We start from the raw sequence: 21,671 nt of genomic DNA, 5'->3' as shown, positions 1-21,671 counted from the left end.
CTATTATCACCTCTGACATCCTAATTTCTTCATTCAACATATTTTTTATTTCCTCTGTAACTTTGGTAGTGTTGCTTTTTGGAAACATTCCTCTGCTTTCTCCTCATTTTCCTGGCTATCTTCCTTATATAATTTCTCATAAAATTCCTGGGCTATAATTTTTTTCTCCTCTTCTTGATAGTCTATTCTCCCTTTGTCATCTCATAATTTACTAATCCAACTTTTCTCCTTTTGTTTTTTCAATTTGTGTGCAAGCCATCGACCAGGTTTGTTTGCATTGTCAAAAAAGTTCTGTTTTATACATCTTATCTGTTGTGCTAATTTTTCTTTTTCTAAGATGTTATGTTTAATTAAGTCCATTTGTTGTTTTACATTCTTTTTTTGTGCTTCATGTTGGAGTATTGTTTCTAATCTTTTGTATTCCCCTTCTAACATTTTCTGTTGTTGTTTTTCCTCCTTATTCTTTTTCGCCATACTGTATATGCTATGGCTACTCCTCTTATAATTGCCTTAGCTGTGTCCCAATGATTTTGGACAGAGGTGTCTTCAGCTTTATTTTCTTTAAAAAGGAAGTCCAATTCTCTCTCCATCTTTAATCTGAAGTCATCTTTAATATTTAATTTTAATATTGATCTTTGTATAGTCCATCTAGATGTTTTTTTGGACCCTTTCCAGCTAAATTTCACAGGGTTGTGGTCTGCCCAGGTGCTTGTCTCTATGCACACGTCTTCAACTTCAGAGTTAATTTCCCTTGACATCCACACCATGTCAATCCTAGACCATGAGCTATGTCGATTAGAATAATATGTATACTGTCTAACCTCACGATTCCTTTCTCTCCATAGGTCCTGGATGTTTAGATCTTTGGCCAATTTGAAACAGGATCTTGGTAGTGTCCTTCTTTTCCTTTTCCTGGTCTTATTACCCTTGTAGTCCACATTATTATCAATAATAGCATTGAAGTCTCCTAGCACACAGATCTCATCGTAGTCTATATTACATATCTTATTATGTAACATTTTAAAAAACTGTTCTTGGTTTCCATTCGGGGCATATATTTCTACTATCACTACTTTCCTATGGTTTATTTCTACCTCAACTATCAATATTCTACCTTCTCTATCTTTATAAATTTGTTTAGCTACCAATTTCTCATTCACATATAATACCACCCCCCTCTTTTTTGTTGATCTAATGATACAAATATATTTCCTAATTTTGGTTGATCTAACAGGTATTTCTGTTGTTCTTTTATATGAACTTCCTGAATTGCAATTATATCTAATTTTTGATGAATAAGTTTATTAAAGATTTTCCGTCTTTTCATTGGCGAGTTTAAACCATTAATATTCAGTGACAAAATCCTGCATTCTTCTCCCTTTGTTTTACTTATATGTGGGTCTTGTGCTTCTCGTTGTGCGGATCTCTGTTTCTTTGTCTCTGCCTTCATATTTCTCTGTAGTCTCTCCAGATTTATTTCCTCTATCCTCAGTTCCAGTACCTTCCCTTCTATAGCCATCTGTCTTGCATCCCTTTCTCTTATGTCACCTCCATCTTGGTCTTCTACTTCATCTTCATTGTTAAAGTGAGGTTATAAAAATCTTCTGCCTTGTCTATCGAGTCTAATCTATACCTTCTATCTTGCCATGTGACTAGAAAGCCTTCTGGAGTTAGCCATCTAAAGTTCACATTATATCTAATCAATTTTGATGTCAAAAATTGGTAGCCTCATCTCAAATCCCTCATTCTTTTAGGTATTTGTTTGAGAATTGTTATTTGTTGTCCTCCATAGTCTAGCGGCTCCTCTCTTGATCTATGTAGTAATTCATCCTGGGTCGAGTTTTTAACCAATCTCACATGTACTTCTTTTGGAAGATTATGTCTCCTCACATAGTTAGTTTGGACCCTATACGTCTCATCAATTTCCGCCAACATTTCATCTTTTCCTATGCCTAATGTCTTCACCATTAAGTCCGCCATCATGTCCGGCAGGTCTTCACCTTTTTTTTCCTTAACATTTTGAAAGCACAGATAGTGGGCAGCTTTCTCTGCTTCCAGGACGATCACTGTTGTTTCAAGCTCTCTGTTCGCCTGGATTAGTGGTTTAGGACGCTGAGCTTGTCGATCAGAAGGTCGGCAGTTTGGCAGGTTGAATCCCGAGTGCCATGTAACAGAGTGAGTGCCTGTTACTCATCCCAGCTTCTGCCAACCTAGCAGTTTGAAAGCACATAAAAATGCAAGTAGAAAAATAGGGACCACTCCGGTGGGAAGGTAACAGCATTCCGTGTGCCTTTGGCATCTAGTCATGCCGGCCACATGACCACGGAGACGTCCTCAGACAAGCGCTGGCTCTTCGGCTTTGAAATGGAGATGAGCACCGGCCCCTAGAGTTGGAAACGACTAGCATGCATGTGCGGGGGAACTTTTACCTTTACCTTTTTTAAGTCCTCTACTTTCTTCTCCTCCTTCTCCATTCTTACTTCCATTTCCTGTAATCTTTGCTCATTTTTTATTAATTGTTGTTGAATCCCCTCAAATTCACCATCAATCGCTTGTAGTTTTTCCTTGAGCTCACCAGTATCATTTCTCACTTGACCTATCTCTTTCTTCATCTCTTCATGATTCTTAGTCATTGCTTCTTGTATATTTTGCAGAAGGGCTTGTAAATCTTTAAAGGAATTTGACCTTTCCCTTTGTAGCATGTCATCAATGGACTTCTGACTAGAAGGGCTTGAAGACATCCCTAACCCCTGTGGCGCTGCCCTCTTTCCTGCACTAATCTTTGTTAAGTTCGGTATGCTTGTCATATTTAACCAGATTTTTATAAAAATACTCTTTATGGGGTATTTCTACCTTCTTTTCCCCCCCCTCTATCTCCCTCCACCACTACCTCCTTTTCTATTTCCTAATTCAGGGGAGATATATCAAAATCAACAGCCACCCTGTCCTCTATGTCTAATCTGTTGTGGCTTTTATGATATTAATAAATTCAACCAAACCCCTAAAACATTACTCAATATCACTCTTTACAAATACTTAATTCCTTTAACCTTAAATAAACCTTTATCAATCTATCAATTAAATTATATATACATATACATATATATACATATATATACACAACAATCAAGTGATTAATTCCTTAGCTAATTGATTATTTCAATTCTATCCAATTCTAGCAATCAACAATCACAGCAATATAGTTATGTCACGAATATAGAAAGCAGTCAGTCTATATATTTATATTTATGTGTGTCTTTTATCAATATTTATATATCACCTTTATCTTCCTGTCCCATCAAAGTCACTTTCCTTTTAATTATAAATTTCCAACTCTGAATTTGTAGCTCCTTTTATATCTTTTTCTTCAGCCAATGGCCAGTAATTGTCTCACTATCAAAACTGCAGTCCTAAAGTTGCTGTGTCACTTTCTCCATCTTGGATCCATTATACTCCCATGGCTTATAAATCAAAACTTCAAAGTCTGTCCAAACTATTCACTTTCCTTCTACTTATAGTCCACGCTTGTTTTCTCAAAAGTTCAGTCTCCAAGACTCGAAAACTTATCTTTTCCCATTACCTTTCTATCAGTTCGCCTGATCTCACAGCTAGTTTACGATCTTCTAACTTCCTGGCTCCTTCTTCTTGTCACTCTCACCTGTTGCCTTATGTCTCGTCGCTTCTCTTGCTGCTTGCTCCCTCTCGGTAAGGCTACCTCTTCTAGCCAGCATCTCTTTCAAAAGCGCTCCCTTTCACTTTTTAAATGTAAAAATTTTGAAATTACTTTTCATCAGCTCCGTTTCACTGTTGTTCCACTAAGTCAATGCTAGTTCCGTCCCTCTGTCAGATCTTCATGTCGGCCATTACTGGCCTCCTTCTACCCGGTCAGCTTGCATCGGGTTTTTCTCCAGATCCCCAACACTGGCCGCCGCTCATGTAAGTTCTCCGGGACGCCCACAACTTCGGCTGTCCCTGCAGGACCTCCTGTGGCTCTGAGAAGCCCCCGCAGACACTGGGTGAGAGGTTGTGTGATATAGAGAAGCCCATTCACACAGTCGCCCGCTCTGACAGCTGGCTCCACCCCCCCGATGTTTAATATAGTTGAATGTCCTCTATAGCAGGGCTTTTCAACCAGTGGTATGGGTACCACCTGTGGTACATTGGCACCTGGCAGGTGGTATGCGACCATCCTAGAAAAATGGTAGCATGGGAGGGGAATGAGCTGAACCGGTGGCAGCACCACACAAGAGAGATAGCTGGAGCTGCAGGGATGTCAGGGCTCAGTGGAAGCATCAGGATCAGTGCCAGGCTCCAGCTGGAGCTTGGCGCTGATCCTGGCGCTTCTGCTGAGTCCAGAAGAAGTGCCAATCAGCTGGAATGTTGCAGCATCTCCAGGGTCTTGTGATTTACATTCAGATACTTGGCAACTGATTCATATTTATGATGGTCACAGTGTCCCAGGGACATGAGAAGTGACCAAAACCTGCTGCAACCACCCAGCAGATGGGCGGGGAGATAAAAACCAAACACCTCCCACCCCAACCCCGCTGCCAATCCTCAACAGAAATGCTCACAACAATGAAAACCTCAGACAGGAGGAAGAGCATTGCCGGGTGGGCAGGCAGGTGTCTTGCTAGGCTGTGGCTTGGGGGGCACTTTTTCCAGTGCCATTGTAACTTTGAACAGTCACTAAGTGAACTGTTGTAAGTCGAGGACTACCTGTACTTTTTTTTCCTTTTTTTGGTCAAGTTTTTGACACCTTGCTAGGCGACTGGTGGTACTTGGATGTTGCCATATCCTAAAAGTGGTACAATGGGTGAAAAGGTTGAAAATCCCTGCTCTATAGTTAAAATTATAGCATTTAATGTCTTCAGATCTGCCAGTGGCCACCCATGTTAAAAGAGAACTAGATACATTCATTAGAATCAGATTTTCAATGCCTGTTGGCTAGTTTTAAGCCAACCTTAAAAGTAGCAGGAAGGAAGAGGGAGATCAATTGTTTCTTTGGGTGTTAACAATTACTTGGTAAGATTATTGGTTTTAATCTTGTAAGCCACCCAGAATCATTTGTGTGAGATGGGCAGCTGTATAAATAAAACAAGTGAGATCTAATGCTCTCGTGTTTTTTTTCTGTGAGCATTCATATATGACTGACCTTTCGGCAAAGTGGAGAGTCCCATGGAGTGACTTGGCAAGAATCTTAAAAGGGGGGGGGGTATGTGCTCTCCCATAAAATGATTGGTTTTTCTCTTTGTATATTGCAACTGTTTAGCTTAAACCTGATTTTGTAAAATAATAATACACCTTTATTTTCAAAGTACAACATGTGTACATTGAGATTAGCTGAGCCTCCCCCCGTGCTTTCTCCCCCCAACACACAGTGACAACAAACCCTCCATCCCACCACACTATGTGAACCAACTACACCACACACCGGCCTCCCAAGTCAATTCTGCATAAGATTATGTCCCATTTAAAAGCCTAACAGCCCATGGATCAAAGCTATTTTTCAGCCTGTTGGTACGGCTGGCTATATTCCTATATCTCCTACCGGATGGTAGGAAAGTAAAGAGATACTGTCCAGGGTGTGAGTCATCCCTGAGAATCTTCCTCACTCTTCCAAGGCAACGAGCCCTGGCGATGTCATCCAGTGGTGTCAGGGAACAGCCCACCATGTCTTGTGCTGTGCTCACTACCCTCTGTAATACTTTCCTATCCGCGGCTGTCAGACCAGCATACCAAACCACAATACCATACGAGAGGACGCTCTCTATGGTAGACCGGTAAAAGAGGGTCATTAGCTGTTGTTCTACCCTGTTCTTCTGCAAGATCCTAAGAAAGTGAAGCCTCTGTTGGGCCTTTCTAGCTACCTGGGTTGTGTTAACATTCCAGGTCAGATCTTCACAGAGGTAGACTCCCAGAAATTTAAAGGAGGAAACTCTCTCTACACAGCCCTCCCCGATGTAAAGTGGGGCAGGTTCCTCCTTTTTTCTCCGGAAGTCTAACACCATCTCTTTCATCTTGCCGATGTTTAGGTGCAAGTTGTTGTTACTACACCATATGGATAGTTTTTGTACCTCTGCCTTATATGCTGTCTCATCCCCACCTGTAATAAGACCCACCACAGTTGTATCATCTGCGAACTTGATTATCGCAGTGGATGGGTCAGATGATACACAATCATAAGTGTACAAAGAGTACAGGTAGGGGCTAAGCACACAGCCCTGTGGCGTGCCGATGCAAAGCTTCAGGGGGGTGGACAAAGCAGACCCAACCCTCACTGTTTGTACCCGATCCCTAAGAAAGTCTTGAATCCAATCACAGATAGCGGGGGAGAATTTCAAGTCAGTCAGCTTCTCGATGAGAATGCTCTGCAAAATGGTGTTGAAAGCCGAGCTGTAGTCAACAAAAAGCATCCTGACGTAACTTCCAGGTTTCTCGAGATGACTTGCTACAGAATGTAAAGCAGTAGCTATGGCATCGTCTGTCGACCTATTTCCCCTGTAGGCAAATTGATGTTTATCAAAGTCCAGTGGGAGGCATGTCCTAAGATGGCAGTCAAGTATTTTCCTATAAGGTGATTACCTATAAGGTCATTACCAATATTTAAATTATGTGAGATGATGGGAAATTAATTTCTGTGTGCTTTTTGAAAACATCAGCTTTAAATGAATCTGTAGTACATCACCTATACCACCTTAATGGAACAAACGTGGTGAACAATATGATGGCTTGCAAAAATCTCTGTAGATTAGAGGTCCTGTCTTGCATTTGATGAAAATGGTCACATTTTATACAGTAGAACCGATGAATACACGCAGGGAAATTCAGGTATAGGTTTAATTATGATTAAAAGGGCTAAACTATGTGTCAGCAAGTATGTTTTACTGACATCTAAGTTTATTGTCATCATAATGGGGAGGCTGAGCTCTACCACCTGTTTATTGGACCCGTGCCCCTCCTGGCTGGTTATTCAGCTCGGGAGGAGACACGAGGCTGGTTCCAGGCAGGATATCTGCCTCTTTCAGTGAGGGTGTCTTTCCTGCCACCTTGAAGGAGGCGGTGGTGAGACCCCTTCTAAAGAAGCCTGCCCTGGACCCGGCCGTTTTAAATAACTACCGTCTGGTCTCCAACCTTCGCTTTTTGGCGAAGGTTGTTGAGAGTGTGGTGGCGCATCAGCTTCCTCTGTTCCTGGAGGAAACTGATTATCTGGACCCGTACCAATCAGGTTTCAGGCCCGGGTACAGCACAGAGACGGCATTGGTCGCGCTGATGAAAGATCTCTGGCGGGCTCGGGACAGGTGCTGCTCCTCTGTCCTAGTCCTTTTAGATCTCTCAGCGGCTTTTGATACCATCGACCATGGTATCCTGCTGCAACGTCTCGGGGGGTTGGGAGTGGGGGGCACTGTTTTACAGTGGTTCTCCTCCTACCACCTAGGCCGTTCGCAGTCAGTGTTGACGGGAGGGCAGAGGTCCGCCCCGAGGCCTCTCGTTTGTGGAGTTGCTCAGGCGTCGGTCCTCTCTCCCCTCCTGTTCAACATCTATATGAAGCCGCTGGGTGAGATCATTCGTGGTTTCAGGGTGGGGTATCATCAGTACACTGATGATACCCAACTTTTTCTTTCCACCCCGAACCAACTAGGTGATGCCCTCGACATGATGTCCCGTTGCCTGGAGGCGGTTCAGGTCTGGATGGGGAGAAACAGGCTCTGACTCAATCCTGCAAAGACTGAGTGGCTGTGCATACCGGCATCTCGGGAAAACCAGTTTTGTCCATCATTAACTATGGGGGGTGAGGTGTTACCCCCCCATTGATAGGGCTCGCAACTTGGGCGTTCTCCTGGATTCACAGCTCAGTTTAGAAGATCATATAGGAGCCGTGACCAGGGGGGCTTTTGCCCAGGTTCGCCTGGTGCACCAGTTGCGACCCTATCTGGACCGAGATGCTCTACGCACAGTCACTCATGCGCTCGTGACCTCCCGTTTAGACTACTGCAATGCTCTCTACATGGGGCTGCCCTTGAGGACCACTCGGAGGCTTCAACTGGTGCAGAATGCGGCCGCACGTGTTGTGATGGGGGCTTCCTGATACTCCCATGTAACACCTCTACTCTGCGAGCTGCATTGGCTTACGGTTGCCCTTCGGGTGAGATTCAAGGTGCTGGTGATGACCTATAAAGCCCTTAATGGCTTGGGTCCGGGTTATCTGAGGGAACACCTGCTGCCAGCATCAAGTTCCCTTCGTCCAGTGCACTCGCAGAGGGAGGGTCTTCTCAGGGTGCCGCCGGTAAAAGATTGCCAGCAGATAACACCCAGGGGGAGGGCCTTCTCAGGATACCGCCGGTTAGGGTATGCCAGCGGTTTATTCCTAGGGGAAGAGCGTTCTCTGTGGGCGCGCCTGCCCTCTGGAATGATTTACCCGTGGAGCTTAGGACCGCCCCCGATCTGCGTTCGTTTCGCCGGGACCTGAAAACCTGGTTTTTCGATCTATCAGGCCTGGACTTGAAGGGGTTTTAGCTTTTTGAATTTTTTAATTGGGCTTAATTAATTTAATGTATTTTAATTCTATATTATTTTTATATTGTATTTTATTCTGCCCTGTAAACCGCCCTGAGTCCTTCAGGAATAGGGCGGTATAGAAATTTAATTAAATAAATAAAATAAATAAATAATTATTTTATAAAAATAGAGGATTAAGGATTTGTATCAGATTATCTGACAGCAGAGACCTGTATGTATCCTATTTTTGAGAATGATTTAACATTCTTCACAGTCAGATATCATGAAATGTAGCAACATGTTCTGGCCAGTATATTAATGATATTGGAACAAAGCAGAACGACACTAGAAATAGCATCCAATGTTATGGGGGAAAATCCATAAAGCAATTCTTTTTTTAACCTATGATAAATCTTGAGGACAGCCCAATCTGCAGTTAATTGCTAATTCTCTTAACTTCAATCCATGTTATAGTCACATAAAAGAGAGCAGGAACTATATCAGATTTATATTCTATATAAAACTCAGCACCTAGTTGGCAGTTAACCTTTTTCTCTTACAACTGTGAAAGACAATACAATCCCAATTTCATGCTAGAAAACAAATAAAATATGGTGTGAATTATACAGTCACAATTAAGTACATCTAGTTATATAATTATTGTGTCTATAATTTATGTAATTTTATACATAAGCATGAAAAAAGTGTACCTGGATTTGAAAGAACAGGTGTCTCCTTTGTGGTATAGCCAATAATTCCCACTTTTTCTGAACCAACTTTTATTATTTTATAAGGAAGGATGTACCCTGAGATATTACTCGCTATAGGCCCCTTTGGTCTAATGTTTGCACTCAGTATAGGAAAATTTGCATGTTTAAGGAGGGGATCCAATAATCCAGCCAAACCATTATCAAATTCATGATTTCCTAGAGCCTAGAGAGAAAATAAATATCAAAAAGGAAAGGGAAAATAGAATTAATCAGAATTAATAATTATAACATATACATACCAATCACATTACTTTCTTTCAGAAAAACAATGGGATACAGTTTGCAAAAGAGGTAGAAATAGTAAGCAAAGAAGAAACTAAACATTGCTAAAACATATAAATCAGCTTCATCATATCATCAACAAGTTAAATCCAAATGTTATCTCTACAAAGACTTTCCTATCTATTTCAAGGAATACCAACAATACCCACAAAGATTTTCTGTTTTCCTGATTGTAAAAAGTAGAACAGCACAATTATCTGCTTATGTGGATTATTTTCTTCATGTAAAGCCAATGAGTGAGTAACTACATTTATTAACCAAAGTGTGTTTTCAAAACCGTTAAGGATTTAGCAGATTGTGCTTTTCTTTCTTTCTTTCTTTCTTTCTTTCTTTCTTTCTTTCTTTCTTTCTTTCTTTCTTTCTTTCTTTCTTTCTTTCTTTCCTCTTTTCCTTTGAACAGTCTACTGATTCTATTCAAATAAAATAAAGATAACAGAGGCCTGTCTTAGTGAAGAAGCCTGGAGTCCTCTCACTATTGATTATAAATGAAAACTTTTAACAAATCAGAAAACAAGAGAATATTACAGAAATCAGAAAACAAGAGAATATTAGGAAAATTAAATAAACATTAATTCTGGATTTTCCCTATTTCAAAGATCAAGTCTGCAAAATCCAGATTTAAATTGTTCCAATTTAGATAATGAACAGTAGATAATGTTTTAAAGTCCCCCCCTTTATCAGCTTTCTATTTCTTGAATATGCTCTTGTTCAATGATCATTATTATATTTCATAAATGAGCCATAAAGGCTATATTATAATATTCTATTTCTACTTCAGATCAATTGCTTGGAAATTTTTCAAGCCAGGAATCAAAGACTGTAAAGAATAGAATAGAATAAAGCAGCTATTCCAACATGGATGGGCTTTATTACCCCATTATATCTGGAAGGGACTAGGCTGAAGAAGCCTGCTATGGTATGTTCCTCAAATTCCAGTCCATGTCAAAGCTCATGATTTTAAATTAGATAATTTTATCCAAGCCTTTTATTTACCCCATATGGCTTCAAGGAGTTCAGAAAAGTCAACACCAATTGGCTACTTGTTCAACCACAAAAATGGTGAAGTCATCGTTATCATATAAACCCACACGAGTATTTTATCCATCTCATAGGGGTTTTTTTCCCAAGCCAGGTAAGGATAATATTTGGAAATATATTGAATAGATAAGTCCTCAATAAGATTTTATCAATTTCTATGGAAACAGTTTTATTTATTTATTTATTTAATGGGACTTATATGCTGCCCTATCTCCCAAAGGACTCAGGGCGGCTAACAACAGTAAAATACAAGTAAAAATACAAATATTAAAAAATTAAACTATATCTGTATAGTTTTCTGTACAGGTAGTTCTTAACTTACAACAATTCATTTAGTGAACGTTCAAAATTACAACACTGAAAAAGTGACTTATGACCGTTGCAAAATCCCCATGGTCATGTGATCAAAATTTAGACACTTGGCAGCTGACTCATGTTTATGACCATTGTAGTGTCCCAGGGTCATGTGATTATATTTTTTACAACCGTCTGACAAGCAAAGTCAATGGGGAAGCCAGATTCACTTAACAATTGTTTTACTAACTTAACAGCTGCAGTGATTTGCTTAACAACTGTGGCAAAAAAGGTAATAAAATGGGACAAAATTCACGTAACAAATGTCTCAGCAATGGACTCACCCAATTTCATCTATCCTACCCACCAGAGTAGGAAGGCAGGGCAGATTGTAGGTCCTAACTATAAAAGAAGCGCATCTGGTGGGGCCTAGGAAAGGGGTGGTAGCTGTGGTCTCTCTCTTTCTCACTCGCTTTTTGGAACCTCACTCTTCCAGAGATCCTCACCTTGTTTTTTCCCCCCACAAAGCCTTGAAGACACGGTTTTCTCAGCGGCTTCAGGTCCTCATTCAGAACGACTCAAGTGGCTTGCCTGATTCTGCTGTTGCTGGGGGAGTTTAAATTACGAATTTTTAACTGTGGATTTTTAATGTTGTAAGCCACCTGGAGTCACTGTGTATGAGGTGCGTGGCTATATAAATTTGTTTAATAAATAATAATAAGGTTGGACTTGGATGAGGGCACACAGTTATAAAGTCTGTGTTATCTTTGGAAGAAGAAATTAAGCACAATGTTCTTGAATCCGCGTGACTGCTTACACATCAGCCATGTTTTTTGAACTAGTGAGATGAGATGTTTCCTGATTCACTAGTTGGGCCGCCCTCTTAATTCATAAAACATTTATACAGCTTTGTATTAAACTCCCACATGCAGTATCAAGATTTATGAAGCTAACAAGGTAGATGACAAGAAGATCTGCTGTTCTGCATAACCATAAGAAAATCCTGATTAAAAAATAACAGAATAACAGAGTTGTGAGTGACCTTGGAGGTCTTCTAGTCCAACCCCCTGCTCAGGCAAGAAACCCTATACCAATTCAGACAAATGGTTGTATCGATATTGGAAATATGAGTTTCCAATTTTGCTTGGAAACAAATACCATTTTTCTAATTGCCTCATCTTCCCATGAAAATCTCTTCAGCACCAATTCCTAAAAAAAAAAAACTTGTCTGTACTACCTGGAGCAAGCAAAATATGTATGAATTGGGCATTGTTATTCTGAAACAAGCGTCATCCCTCTAAACACATTATCACATAGCAGTGCTTTCCTAGAAGACCCAACCAATGGCAAAAGAAACATTTATGTCCTTTGCGCTGAGCTTTCTTATAAAAACAAATTTGTGGAGGATGAAGGGAGAAATCAGTGAATGTAAACCAGATTTATGTCACATTTACACCAATTTGGCACATCTTGAATTGCTTTTCAGCTGTACTTCTTGACCCAGCTTTGAGAACAAACTGTACATATTAGGCTCAAAGGAATACATTGAAAAAGTAAAGATAAAGTCATACAATATCTTCTCCTATTCAACAGAGCAAGATCTTTTTTTCTGAATTCACAAAATATGAAAATTAGGATTGATTTTTTTAAAAAATGATAATACTTGAAAATGCTACAAGAAGGCAAGAAGTAATGGATGGGAACTAATCAAAGAGAAGCAACCTAGAACTAAGGAGAATTTTCCCAACAATTAGAACAATTAATCAGTGGAACGACTTGCCTCCAGAAGTTGTAGGTGCTCCAACACTAGAAGTTTTTAAGAAGAGATTGGACAACCATTTGTCTGAAATGAGCAGGAGGTTGGACCAGATGACTTCCAAAGTCCCTTCCAACTCTGTTATTCTGTTAAACTGAATTTAGCATTGGCATGTCTACTGGATGTCTCTATGCATTTCCCCTTCAATTTTTAAGTAATTGAATAACAATTTACTGGAGTTCTTTTTTTATCAACATGTTTCATTTCATAGTAACTCCTACTTAAAACAAAAACCCATCCTCTAATAACCAAATTCATGGGCAATAGGACAATGGAAGGCTATGAAAGTTCAAAATCAACTGGCTAGTATTTGCAGAGTTGGTTGCCAAACAAATGAATGGGAGATTTAATTAGCAGGAAATATAGAAGCCTCTTTTCCTAGAGCCAAGAAACCAGTCAGTTCAGAGGAATCCTGAATTCTCTGTGTTGTGTGGTGGATTCTTGGGAAGCAGGAGGCGAGACGAGAGGGTTCAAACAGGAACATTGCTTTATTGTAGTAACAGGAACAGAACTGAGAACAGAGGCTTTTACGCAGCTACTTATATGGTTGGCCACTAGGCAGCAGTCAATAGGTTTAAAGGAACCTATTCCCGCCCCAGACCCAACCAATGATCATCCTGGAGACTGCATGTCTGGGCAGCCAGCAACCATTACACAGACACCCTAATTAAGCAATCTCAAGTAGCATTCAAAGACACGTGAAAACAGTTCAAGTAAAAGCCCCAATACATAACACCCCTCTCTCCTAGAATGTACAAACATTATTAAAAATATTTGAGAATAAAGTCTTGTAAATATTGTGGTGGTCTGCACAACCTTGCAGATCGCCTGGGGGATCCAGGCAACTCCCGGTCTACCAACTTGCCCACCGGGCTGGGTAGACCAGGGCTCATGAGTTCACAAGAGTCGGATTGACTCGAGTCCCTTTGGCTGGCCATTCCAGGTTGGCCCAGACCAAAGTCCAATGCAGGAGCAGAGTTAGCACAGTGGCTGTTTTGTTCTGGTTTACTTTCCCCATCAGGGGACCCATGATGCACTCCCAGACTGTGTCCATCTATGACCACCTCCCCATTGTACTGACTGCAAGAGTCCTCAGAGCATGTGAACTGCTCTGTTACATTGCCGGTTTCAGGCTCTGGAAGCAGACCCAACGTGAGGTCCTCGCTTTGTAGCTGCTCTGCAAATCGCTTCCGCACCTGATCAATATGGTGGCAAATGACTCGTCTCCCCATCCAGAGCCACCTTGTAGGAAAGGGGTCCAGAGGTTTTGACAACTTTTGCCAGCACCCACAAGTTCCCATGCTCATAGTTCCGGGCCCACACCCCATCACCCACTTGCAACCCCCTCGGAGGCTTTGGGCGAGAGGTGTCTGCTGCCACCCAGTCTGGAGGGAATCTGTCCAGTTTTGTGATGAGTCTTCTTCCCCAGCAAAGCTCTGCTGGGCTCTTGCCTGTTGCTGTGAAAGGCATAGTCTGCTGGCAAAGCATGAAATCAGCCAGCCTATGGTGCCAATCTCCAGTCACTATGCGCTTGAGCAACTCCTTTGTAGTGCACACCGTACGTTCGGCCTGCCCGTTAGTTGAGGGGTAAAAGGGAGCCAATGTAGCATGCCTTATGAGGTTAGTCCTCAAGAAGGCTTGAATCTCTGCCGCTGTGAACTGGGCCCCGTTGTCCGATACTACGATGTCCGGTAGCCCGTGTGTGGCAAACAGCTTTCTAAGTACCTGGATGGTCCTAGCAGTAGTCATGGTTGAAACTGGAATTACTTCCAGCCATTTAGAGTGGCTGTCGACCACTATCAAAAATAGCTGTCCCTGAAAGGACCTAGCGAAGTCGATGTGAATCCTTGACCACAGTGTATGAGTTTCCTCCCATCTGTGGACAGGAGCATATGGCATTTCTGGTCTGGATTGTTGACAGGTGTAACACCCATATATTTGGGCCTCAATAGCCTTATCTAACCCTGGCCACCATAGGTAGATACGTGCCAATGCCTTCATCCGGACTATGCCTGGATGTCCCTCATGCAGTGACTGGAGTATATGGTGCCTCAACAAACTGGGGACAATAATCCTGCTCCCCCATAAAATGCAACCCTTGTGAGCTGAAAGCTCGTGTCTATGTGTGAAGTGGCTCTGGAACTCAGGTCCAGGACTATTGTCAAGCTACCCTGTGTGAATCCAAGACTCTACTTAAACCTTGTCTGCAGCAGTTTTTGTAGCCACATCCCCAGCATGGAGGGGAAATTGACAAAATGCAAGCTGCTGTAGCCGGATCTGGCTCTATCTGTGGCAATGGCAACCTGCTAAGGCTGTCTGCGTGGCCCATGTCTTTACCAGGTTTGTGAATCAGCCTGTAGCTGTAGGCTGACATAAAAATGGACCATCTTAACATCCTAGGGGACAGTATTTGAGGCATCCACCTATCTGTAGTAAATAACCCCAACAGTGGCTTATGGTCAGTGAAGACCATGAATTCCCTGCCATACAAGTAAGTATGGAATGTTTTCACCCCGGCCACAATGGCCAAGCCCTCCTTGTCAATTTGAGCATAATTGCGCTCAGCTGAGGACAATGTCCTTGAATAATAGGCAATTGGGACTTGAGTCCCATCACTTTCCAAATGGCTTAAAACAGCCCCCACCCCATAAGGGGATGCATCACACGCAAGGCATACAGGCAAGGATTCTTTGAAGTGTGCAAGCAATGAATTGGAGGACAGTAGTGACTTTACTGCCTTCAAGCTATTTTTGTGAACCTTGGTCCACTTCCATGGAGTGTGTTTAGCTCTGCAACTGCAGCCTTGTTAGGAAGGAACGCATGGTAAAAACTAAGGAGACCCAAGAATGCCTGAAGCTCTCCTTTTGACCTGGGGCTAGGTGCCAGCTGAATGGCCTTCAGCTTGGAATCGGAAGGATGGATGCCTTCAGCATCAATATGGAATCCCAGGAACTCAGTAGAAGGAACCCCAACTTTTACAATGTTAAAGGAACCTATTCCGGCCCCAGAGCCAACCAATGATTGTCCTGGAGACTGCATGTCTGGGCAGCCAGCGACCCTTACACAGACACCCTAATTAAGCAATCTCAAGCAGCATTCAAAGACACATGAAAACAGTTCAAGTAAAAGGCCCAATACATTACACTCTGTGCCTGAATAAAATGCCAAAACTGGGATGCTTTTCTATCAGGACAATTCCTTCCTTCCTTCCTTCCTTCCTTCCTTCCTTCCTTCCTTCCTTCCTTCCTTCCTTCCTTCCTTCCCTCCCCTCCCTTCCCTTCCCTTCCCTCCTCTCTCTTTCTTTCTCTTTCTTTAAATGTTTATTAAATGTATATGTCACATTCAAGCGACTCTGGGCAGCTTATAATATCAGTTATTTTTGACAAGACCGACCTAATGGCAGATGTTGATCCAACTAACAAAAGCGAAGGGCCCAGTGCTACAGAACCTGCAAGGGTCTCTTTAGGACAAGCTGGAACTCATATCAAAGGGAAGTCACCTTTCAGGCCCGCTCTGCAATCTCAACAGACTGCATCCTGAATTCTTGCCGTCACACGAGTTTGCAAAGCCTGCTCCCAAACTTTAGAATAGAATAGAATAGAATAGAATAGAATAGAATGGAATGGAATGGAATGGAATGGAATGGAATGGAATGGAATGGAATGGAATGGAATGGAATAGAATAGAATAGAATAGAATAGAATAGAATAGAATAGAATAGAATAGAATCTGGAAGGGAGCTTGGAAGTCTTCTAGTCCGGTCCAACTTGATTCATTCGATCCTGGAGTAAGGAACGAGAGATCCTCGCTCTGTCGGCGGGGAGCACCCGGGAAAGAAGAAGAAAAGGTGAGGGAGAAGAGGATTTTCTTTTCTCCTTTCCGCCGCCCCCGCTTTCCCCCCCTCTCTTTCCCTTTCGCCCCTCCCGCCCCGCCAGCTCACCATGGCGTCGTAGCGCAGGCTTGTCATGAACTTCAGCACTTCGCGCCCTTTGAAGAAGCTGAACCAGACGGTGCCCTGGTACTGATCCCCGGCGTCCAGGAGCAGCACGTGGCGATGCGTGGCGCGGAGCTCGCGGACCTTCGTGGCCCTGCGCGCCACGCCCCCGTAGCAGTCTTGCCCGCTGCATTTGCCCGAGTCGCGGCTCGTTTGCTCCACGCGGGCGTGGACGTCGTTGGTATGCAGAATGGCGAGCTCGAAGGAGCCGGCGGCCACCGAGAGCGCGGCGCCAAACCAGACGGCTCCGACCAGGAGCAGCAGCGGCGGCGAAAGGGAGCTTCGCGGGCAACCCTGAGCCCCGCGCCGTCGCTCTGGGCTCTGCATGGTGAGAACTCGCCTGCCCGGTCCTCCCTCCCCGGCGCCCCCGAGCTCTTTTCGGCACAAGAGTGCGGGGGAAGGAGATGGGAGGAGGAGGAGTCTGTCCGCTGTCCCAATGCCGTCTTTCGTCAGCAAGCGCAGACTCGTATCTGGCTGGGTCCAATTGTGCTTACTCACTCTCTAAGGGGCAATTCGAATCGGATGCCCAGGTTGGGAGGAGTGATACGTGTGGTTAGGTTATGCCCTCCAGCCCTGATCTCATAAAAATCTATTTATTTATAGATTTGTCCAGGCTGTTCTTTGGTCATATGAAAGTTCCATCAGTTCCAATAGTTTTAAGCCCACTGGATTATAACGTTCCAAGGACCTGGAGACCTTCCATTAGGTAAGAAAAGTACACTAGGTAGTGGCCTCACAGTAACCCTGCTAGATCAATAAAATTTCAAAATTAGCACTTTCTCCAGCCAATGGCAGTTGACGCCTATTAGCAAAAAGGCTTTCTGCTAGGTTTCTAAATGATTGTGGATGGAGAAGGGCTTTCGAGAATTTGAAACATCTGGTGACCTCTTCAGAAGAAAATCATTGGAACCGACTTTATTTCATGGCACATTTTATCTCTGTTACAAACCAAAGTACACTTATTCTCCTATCCTTCACTCTTCCACATGAAACCATAGAAAGTAAAGCACCGAATTATGAGTTGTGCTGGCATACTTTTAAGTATATTCTGTCAACCTAAATGCGATGTGATCACAAGGATGTGTATTGGGAGGCATGTACCCTCCAAAAACATATACTAAAATCTATGCAGAATGGCTGCAGGAGTTGGGTTTGGCTAGTCTAAAGAAAAGAAGAAACAGGGGCGACATGATAGCAGTATTCCAGTATTTGAGGGGCTGCCACAAAGAAGAGAGGGTCAAACTATTCTCCAAAGCACCAGAGGGCAGGACAAGAAACAATGGTTGGAAACTGAGCAAAGAGAGAAGCAACCTGGAATTAAGGAGAAACTTCCTAACAGTGAGGACAATTAACCAGTGGAATGGCTTGTCTTCAGAAATCGTGGGCGCTTTATCTCTGGAGGTTTGTAAGAAGAGACTGGACAGTCACTTGTCTGAAATGCTTGAGCAGGGGGCTGGACTAGAAGACCTCCAGGTTCTCTTCCAGCTCTATTCTATTCTATTCTCCTAGCTTTCTGCAAAGCTTTGATGACCTAATACCTGGCTTTTTGCCAGCACTGGGACACAATTGGATAATTACACCTTAGAATTTGACTCGGCATAAGTCTTTGTTGTTCTTAATGCTTTAATCTGTTTTATATCGTAATATAAAATAATGTGGAGGATTTGGACTCTCGGACCAGAGACTATATTATCAAGCAGCTATTTTAACATGGCTTAAAGAATGGATAACACTTAGAAATAAAAGATTGCTATACATGACCTACAGATTGGTTGGCATGCCTTTCTGTGGTACGGGAAGAATAAAACAAGCAGATATTTTCAAAATCATTTTATAAGGAATGCACTTCTTCTAGAATAGGAAAGAATAAAAGAGAAAATTTATATTAAGTTACCTGAATGGCTTTCAACAATGGAAGCTTTTGCTTACCCAAATTTAATTAACTATGACAAAGTCATGACTTATAAAGATATCTTGGATAATGAAGGAAAGCTGAAAGATAGACAAGATCTACAATGACAAGGTATTGATCTATCATGGTGGCCATATGAAAAAGATAAGAAAACAATGGGATTCTATAAAGAACAGACAGAATTTTACCAAATATTGCTAAAAACAGATGAAAAGTTGATTAAGAAATTTTATAAATTTCTGCTAAATTTAAAGATGGAAGAAGAACAAGTAAAAGAAACAATGATAACAAGGACAAAGAACTTTGGATATTCCATAGATTTGGAAGACTGGCAAAAACTATGGGATAGAAATATTAAATTAACTAAAGCAGTGTCATATGAGGAAAACTTGTACAAAAAGTTTTATAGATAGCATAAGACACCAGTAAAATTAGCGAAAATGTTTAAAAATACTTCTAGTAATTGTTGGAAAAGTAAACAAAGGCCAGGTACTTATTATCATATCTGGTGGACATGCTCCAAAGCAAAAAGGTTTTGGGTTTAGATACATGTATGGTTGGAAAAAAAATGATTAAAAACAGATAGAATTTAAACCGGAACTGTTTTTGTTAGGAATATTAGGAGCTAACAATGAGAAGGAGAGAGAATATTTAATATTACATGTATTAACAGCAGCGAGAATTGTATTTGCCCAATATTGGAAAAATGAAAACTTACCAACTGAAGAAGTATTAATCAGGAAAATTTTAGAATGTGCAGAAATGGATAGATTGACTTTAGAGATTAAAGAGAAAGAAGATTCAGTCTACTTTAGAACATGGGATAACTTCTACCAATGGTTAGGAAGATGAACTAGTGAGAAAGGAATGAGATATGTTATTTTGAATACATACTAGTAAGAAGAATGTTGGACATTGATTAATTAATACTGTCTATGATAACCAATTATATTTACTACTGTTCTTTATTATTATATTAATTATTGTTAGCTAAACCTATGTACCCAGACAATATTCTGTTTGCTAAATATTGAAAATGTTACTGGGGGATAATCCCAATGTTGACCCCACCCTGTCCTAATCCCAACCCCAATCCCAACGCTACCCTAAACCCTAAACCCAACCCTGACCCAATTTTATTCCTAATCCTATAAAATCCTATCTGTTTTTTTAAATAATATTTTAATATGATCCTATGTGTTGCTTTAAGATTTGATTGGGAGTTGCCCAGACAATAGGTGGCTAGGCACATCTTTTAAATAAATACTGTAAACTGACTAGGCCTGATGGTGGATCACTCAGAAATCACTATCACTTAAAATCTGTTATTTTCTTAAATAAACTAATAACATTGGTTTCCCCCAAGGTGAAATATAGGTCACAATTCAATTCAGAGATTGTGAAACCAAAAAGTATCAGTCTTGTATATCAAGAATGCATAAGCTAGTTTTTGGGTGGCATGCTGAGAAAATGTGTGGTCAGAAATAAGTGGTTGAGTTAGGCCATTGATTTACATGTACATTTTGTTACTATTATACATGTGATTACCTTCCAGTTGTGTATTTAATTGTTATCAGTCATCATCTAAAAAGATGCAGTCTGGTAAAAACTTTTCAAGGTCTCAGGAGGACTGGCACCTTGAGTTGGATATTTGTTTCATTTTATTTCAAAACACTTCTTACCAATGTCTTCAAAGTAGCTTATGTCATTCTAATAAATCATCTTGCTAAATCTTCAAATTATGGTCTTGGGCATTTTGAAACAAAAACCACCAATCCCTTATGGCAACATAGTGTCTAAAAATGTAAGAAACGTCTTTCAAAACCTACTCATCAACTTCCAATGCATCAGAGTGATAAATTATTATTTTTTAAGTTGGAAAATAAAAATCATAGAAAAAGAGACATTTGAGCAATATGATTCTGTCATCTCATATATCCTCTCAACTTTACTCTGTAATAAAGTTTCTGTTAAATCCAAATGTCAATTTAACCCAGAAGCTGTGAATGCTCCAACACTAGAGGTTTTAAAGAAGAGACAGCCATTTGTCTGAAATGGCATAGGGCAGGGGTAGGCAACCTTGGCTCTTTTATGATTGGTTCAGGAATTCTGGGAATTGAAGTCCATGAGTCATAAAAGGGCCAAGGTTGCCTACCCCTGGTATAGGGTTTCCTGCCTGAGCAGGGGGCTGGACTAGAAGACCTCCAAGGTCCCTCCCAACACTATCATTCTGTCATTCTGTTATTTTTCAGTGCTGTTGTAAACAGTCACTAAACAAATTGCTTAGGTTGAGGAGTACCTATACATATCCAACTGTTTAATTATAGCATGCATATTTCTAGTCGCTACAGTTATTGGCTAGTAGAGTTATTGGCATAATGTTTCACAGGGTCCCCAATGAAACGTAATTTACTTAACTTTTGTTTTTACCTGTCATTGTGAATGAAAATTTGGGTTCAGGAATTTTGGCTGTCATTTCTGCTGTCTCATGTTTTTGTGCAACGTGCTGCGAGAGGTATTTCCTATAAACATTTATGTAAAAATGTAGTTTTTCATGTTTCATGATCTCTTAGCTAGGAGTGGAAAACAGAATAATCAAACAACTATTCTGGAGTCAGAAGTGTACAAGGTATTCAGAATGAGTTAAGACATAATAATATCTGCTTTTTGTTTGAGATGATGACATATTTACATGGTTTGCAAAGTGGAAAATGAATGAGCTAGAAACACAACTCCCACTTAGTACGGTATGTTTGTTCTAGTTTTCCACCCTGTTGTTTCTAATGTGTAGCTTTTAGATCTTATTTGTCAGAAATATCACATCATTTCCAACAATGTTTTGCACAAATCTTCATACTTGAGGGCGTATTTTTTCCACAACCTACAGAGTTGTTATCCTTTTTAAAAAAAATGCCTTTTCCAGATCAAGTGTTTCGTGTACCATCACACATGGAACCCCTGGGGTTCAAATACGGTCTTCCATTTACTACTCCTCTGAACTTTCCAATTACCCTTTTTTACCTAAAGTGAAAATTTTGGGAGAGGAAGAAGGGTATATTTGCATAA

General features: G+C 41.3%; 2 protein-coding genes across 2 annotated transcripts in view; both read right to left on the bottom strand.

Annotated features, from left to right (window-relative positions):
* The window catches only part of LOC310649060 (snake venom 5'-nucleotidase-like), a 47,095-nt gene extending 29,895 nt beyond the window's left edge, over positions 1-17,200 (bottom strand). The window contains exons 1-2 of the mRNA XM_083377318.1: positions 16,640-17,200; positions 9,210-9,432 (exon numbers count right to left, since the gene is read on the bottom strand). Of these exons, the coding sequence (XP_083233444.1) occupies positions 9,210-9,432; positions 16,640-17,020 (604 nt within the window). The 5' untranslated portion in view covers positions 17,021-17,200. The remainder of the gene's footprint in view (positions 1-9,209; positions 9,433-16,639) is intronic.
* The window catches only part of MRAP2 (melanocortin 2 receptor accessory protein 2), a gene marked incomplete at its 5' end in the record, with an annotated part of 869,028 nt that overhangs the window by 299,297 nt on the left and 548,060 nt on the right, over positions 1-21,671 (bottom strand). The gene's annotated exons all lie outside the window — the stretch shown is intronic.

Source organism: Vipera ursinii, assembly GCF_947247035.1.
Source record: "Vipera ursinii genome assembly, chromosome: 1".
In the NCBI taxonomy this organism is placed as follows: domain Eukaryota; kingdom Metazoa; phylum Chordata; class Lepidosauria; order Squamata; family Viperidae; genus Vipera; species Vipera ursinii.
This window is presented reverse-complemented; position numbering and strand designations above follow the sequence as displayed.